Source organism: Salminus brasiliensis, chromosome 3, assembly GCF_030463535.1.
Source record: "Salminus brasiliensis chromosome 3, fSalBra1.hap2, whole genome shotgun sequence".
In the NCBI taxonomy this organism is placed as follows: domain Eukaryota; kingdom Metazoa; phylum Chordata; class Actinopteri; order Characiformes; family Bryconidae; genus Salminus; species Salminus brasiliensis.
The window spans coordinates 51,248,289-51,253,633 of NC_132880.1; the positions used below are offsets into that span (position 1 = coordinate 51,248,289).

At 44.4% G+C, this 5,345-nt stretch overlaps 1 protein-coding gene across 1 annotated transcript; it reads left to right on the forward strand.

Moving 5' to 3' along the window:
- The first annotated feature begins 270 nt into the window (after positions 1-270).
- edn1 (endothelin 1) lies at positions 271-5,084 on the forward strand. The gene is made up of 5 exons (XM_072675006.1): positions 271-514; positions 1,481-1,628; positions 1,734-1,880; positions 3,629-3,733; positions 4,204-5,084. The coding sequence occupies exons 1-5, from the start codon at positions 454-456 to the stop codon at positions 4,313-4,315; spliced, it is 573 nt and encodes a 190-aa protein (XP_072531107.1). The 5' UTR covers positions 271-453; the 3' UTR covers positions 4,316-5,084.
- The last annotated feature ends 261 nt before the right edge of the window (positions 5,085-5,345 follow it).

The following is a 5,345-nucleotide window of genomic DNA, read 5'->3' on the forward strand; positions in this document are numbered from 1 at the left end:
GGCTCCCTCTGCTGGACACAGCGCGCTCTCTCCGCTCCGTGTGTGTGTGTGTGTGTGTGTGTGTGTGTGTGTGTGCCGAGCAGACTTGTCTGGTCCCGCCGCCCGGCGTCTCCTGCAGCCCCACGCCGCGCGCTTATCTCGGCCTCCACGTTTCGGCGGGTCGGTCACCGCTAACAAACAGCATTGTTCGCGCACGAGCCCGCCGGCAGGAGTGTTTACACGCGAGGAGGAGGCGGGATGTGGCGAGTATATAAGAGGTTGCAGGAGGCGTGTGTGCATGTGTGTGTAAGTGTGTATGGAGCGGAGCACGCGCCTCTTGTTCACCTCCAGAGCGCAGTTGCAGCAGGAGAAGGAGCGCAGCTTGTAACTTTGCGCGAGCTCTCAGTTCTCGTTTGCGTTCAGAAACAAACCGGATTAAAAAGCAGAGAATCCGGATCTGAGTTTTCTTTCAGGATGGAGTTGCGGATTATTTTCCCCGTGCTGTCCGTGCTCTCCTCCGGCATTTTCCACACAGGTAAGTGAGCTCACCTTCAGACCCTCCAGATCCTTAGAGAGAGCCTTTGGGCTTAAAACGTTAAAAAAAAAAAAAAACTGTAAAGAGAATTTGCGTTTATATTCGTGTATAAACCCAGTTTTAAACTGCACTCTTTACACTTGGAAACTTTACAGTGTAAAGAGGGTTTCTTTGCACTTTTATACAGTTTTTACATTTTATACAGTAAAAAATACAGTTTTACATCAATCTTTACAGTTTCACACTTCTACTTATGTCCAGTTTACAATTTACATTCTTTACAGCTGTAAACTCTGCAACTTTTTTCTTTACACTTTCATCTACTTTCAGTTTACAGGTTTTCTTTTTCAGTTCACTTTCAGCCTGATTGTAAAGTACAGCCTTTACAGTTTTACATCTCACAGTGCAAACTGTTCTGTAAAGTTTTATACTGTTTTTTTTTACATCTTTCTTTACAGCAGTATATTCATATACACACATATACAGATTCTTCACATCCTATAATTATATACCAGAATTTGTATTTCGTTCATAGCCTAGTGGTATTTACTTATAGCCTTTGTAAAGTTACATGCTTTTACTTTACAGTGTAAAGTTAAGACTTTACTTATAGCCTGTTTTTCTTTACAGTTTACTAAAGTATAAAACGAGCCTAAACGTTTTTACATGTTTACAGTTCTACTCATGAGCTGTTTTTAAAATATCATGCTTTACAATTGTACAGTTTACAGTGTAAAGTTTTCTCTGCACGTTCATACTTTACTTAAAGCCTGTTTACAGTGTTCTTTATTATTATCTTTAACTTACTTTATTTAAATGTGTACATGATTTACATATTCATAAATGAAGACACAGCAGCAGCCGCGAGATCAGTGCTGGTGTGGATTGGCTCTCGTGCTTTGTTAAGGTGCTACTGAATAGAGGTATCACTCAGTGCCTCACCTGGCTCGTGCCGTCTCTCTTCAGGTGCTGTACCTGCGGTTTCAGATGGGGCTTCGGCGACCCCCTCCAGCGCGCGCCACTCCAGGACCAAACGCTGCTCGTGCGCCACGTTCCTGGATAAGGAGTGTGTTTACTTCTGCCACCTGGACATCATCTGGGTGAACACCCCCGAGTGAGTAGCACCTCTGATCTCCCGCCATTTAAACGCGTGTGTTAGCTGTAGCTCGAGCCGTGTGGTCTGATGTGCGCGCGCGCGTGTGTGTGTGTTGTCCCTCAGGCGCACCGTGTCCTACGGGCTGGGGAACGTGCCGCGCAGGAAGCGCTCAGCGGCACGAGCAGCCAGCAACGAGGCCGAGCGCTGCAGGTGTGCAGATAACAGCGACGGCGCCTGCGCTGCATTCTGCCACATTGACTACCCAGCTCGGTAAGAACACCACACACACACACACACACACTCAGTGACCACCTTTCTTATTGGTTAACTTTATAAATCTGTCTCACCATCACCATCACCATCATCATCATCATTATCATCATCATCATCACCATCATCAGTTTCTGACCACTGGACCGAGGGCTGGGGGCCACATCTAGTTTGCATAGTGGTAGAATTTCTGGTCAACAGTGGTTCTGTGGTCAGAACCTGGCCACTGACAGGCTTCTAAAGTAGTGGTCCCTGTGGTCCATTGGTACATTTGGACTTCTCCAGCACTCTAAGCAAAGGACCCTATCTAGAACCATATTTTTGCATAGCATGCTGGAGATTTTTGCTTCTAGATAGGGTCCTTTGACTTGTAACAATAGTGCAGCCTCTTTTGGTGCTACACAGTGGCATTTTTAAATAGAATTATAATGAACCGTCTGCATATGGTTCTCCAACAGAGGGAAGAACTTTTCCCTTTGCTAAAGAAATTTTGAAGACTGGGGATCAGTTCTAGGGTGCATGTTGGTGGAATATCCGGTCTTCAGTGGTTCTAAAGGTCCATTATGGAGAGCCTATATTCACTCTAAGCAGAAAGTTCCATACAGTATTTTGACTTAATAGTGGAACCTGTTTTAGTGCTACATAGAACCATTAACTAAATCTATTAATAACAGAATCTCCAAACAATTCTCCACAATTCGAGCATTCAAACGGTTATCATAGTTCTGCGTAGAACATTTGCTTTTACTGAGGAACCCTTGAACATGACCAGATGTAGTTTGCACAGTGGGGGAATATCTGGCCCACAGTAGAAACTAACCACTGAGAAGGTTAGTACTAATAAAGGGTTACTTGACTTGTTACAATAATTAAACCTCTTTGGTGATACATAGAACAGCTTTAAAAGATACATCTGCAAATGGTTCTCCACCATAGTGAACTAGACAAAGAACCTTTTAAAATTTTTGCTTTTCAATTGCTGGTTACTAAAGAACTCGAGAAGAACCTCTTTTTTTAAGAGCGTTCATGCTGATCAGCTAAATGGTTGGAAATCACAAACATGCACAGACCTCAGAACCTCAAAAAAGTTCAGTAATGGTTCTATAGAGAACAATGACAACTTTCATGAGCTGAATGGTTTAGTGGTTCTTATCTATCATGGAAACGTCCTGTAGGTGGTTCTAACACTTACATTTGTGTCATTTATCTGATGCTCTTATCCAGAGCTCTTATATGTGATAAATGTTCCACAGGTAGGAGAATGTAAAGTTAGAGAACCCATACTGGTGTAGAGTACTGTGTTTACATGAGCCTAGTCCCTAGACCCTAGTCTGCCATGGAAGGCAGTGTCATACACTTCACCAACCATGGGCTCTTTAAAGACAAGGTTACAAGTCAAAGAACTTTGTATTTAGCACTACATAGAACCCTTTATGCTTGGATTGTGGGCTAGACAGAACACAAGCAGAAGCCACGATGCCAAATGGGCTGCAGTCTCGGACTGTACACCACCGTAGTGGACCAGCGGGACGAGTGTTTACCACAAACCACTTTAAATTCATAACCACTTTCAGTCTTCACGTCTTCAGACTCGCAGCCCAAATATCTGAAGGTGCATGACTCGACCAACTTGCACAAACAAGTCCGGGTTCTATTTATGCAGCGTTTCCAGCCCTTGTGAGTGATTTCACGAAACTGAAGGTGCGTCTTGCATTTCTGACATGTGCGCTTTCTCTCTCCCTCTTAAGGCGTAAGGCAGCGTCTGACAAGGTGATCCCTACCGCCTGCGGCCACGACTGTGCCGAGAAGGAGCGGAAACACGACGTGGCGGCCCAGACACGGAGCGTGAAAAGGTAAGAGAGAGCGAGAGGAGAAATGACTTGCATAGCGCTGTTTGGAAAGTAATTGGACGCCGTAATTATAACCCACTGTAAGATAGATGACTTTTCTTGTGAAAGCGAAGTTCACCCACTTAGACAGCGAGAGGCGTCTTTTTGAAGGTTCAAATACGATGAAAAAGAGTGGAGCCACTGAAGGGGATAGGTATGTATAGAGTGTTAAAGCGTAGATGGTATGATTGATGGAATCCCCTTGTTGTCTGACTACTGAGGAAAGAATTTATGACGAGGTACAAGACAGAGAGAACGAGGCCACAGAGCTAGATCCTCAGATCCCTTAGAGAGCAGCTTGCTGCCAGCAGTTAGTAGATCACTTCAAAATTATCAGAAACACCAACATTTGTGAGGTGCCACCTAAGATGCCAGGCTGTCTGGATGGAACAGAACATCTCAAGGCTGACCAGGTTGCTTTTCTTTATTTATAGGACGCGGAAGAGTGCTGACCCCTCAGTAGCCACTCAGCGAATTCGCCTCCTCTTGGACAAGTGGAGGTTGAGGCGGCTTCACAAGGCAGGAGCTTCCTGGAGGCAGAAGTGAGATCCTGAACTTCACCATCCTTCACCCAGACTCAAGTGAATGGTCTTCAAAGCCAAGCCGCCCAAGTTGAGAGACACGAGCCTCACAGTCCCTGAGGTGTGACAGGATCTTGGAGCAGAGAACCTGCAGATGCAGTCGTCTGAGTTGTAGAGTTTGCACAATAGTAGTGTAGAGAACCTGGGAGATGTGGCATGCTGATAATCTCAAGCTGTCTCAAGCACATATTAGCAGGACAACCACCTGCCAGTGTACCGCAATGAAGATCTGGACCTGGAGCACAAGGGTAGTCTCGAGAAACTGAGAGTTCCTTCAGTCAAACTCGGTCACTTACAGTAGAACCAGCTTTGGACACTTCAGAGTTGGGACTTCAGCAGGGACACTCGATGAGCAAAGTCGACTCAGACTCTGTGTCTGTCTCTAGTAATCGCACAATCATGGCACGTCACGATGAAATGTAATGTCAGACCTGGAGAAACTGGAGAGCTCAGGTGAAGTACTGGGTGTGGTATGTTGCTGCACCTAGATCTGCACCATTTGGGCTTTTCTTTCGCTGTAACACTGGAGACACTCCGACATGTTCACTCCTCCTGCATGCTGTTTAATGACGTAGCTCTGCATCTATAATCAATGCAACTGGATATTTATTAAGGCATTTATGTTAAATAATGCATTTATTATTAGGCCATATTGGCCCAACGTACTGACTGTTGTTCTATTTCTATGAAATGCTATCATACTGGCCACACTGGTGGTCTGCATTGTAGGAAATAAATAATTAACCTTATTTATAACATTATGTCCATTGTCTGCCTCTTTTTGGGTATAAATTCTCACAATGCTTTTATTAATTAGTATGCATTCATTTCATTTACTAAGATTTACTACTGATATATATATTTTATTTTAAGCTGTTTATTTATTCCCCGAACTCACAATAAGTATTCCAGGCTTTTTCATAGCTGCTATGCTTCAGCTGACTGAGCCCTCCAATTCCAGAACACTCCTCTTGTGAACATACTAGCTCACAAAG

What these genes read in the sequence shown, in the direction of transcription:
- edn1 (XM_072675006.1), top strand. Translation starts at nt 454, where the DNA reads ATGGAGTTGCGGATTATTTTCCCCGTGCTGTCCGTGCTCTCCTCCGGC. An exon ending in CACATTGACTACCCAGCTCG is followed by an intron (nt 1,881 to 3,628) that starts GTAAGAACACCA and finishes CTCCCTCTTAAG; the next exon opens with GCGTAAGGCAGCGTCTGACA. An exon ending in CAGACACGGAGCGTGAAAAG is followed by an intron (nt 3,734 to 4,203) that starts GTAAGAGAGAGC and finishes CTTTATTTATAG; the next exon opens with GACGCGGAAGAGTGCTGACC.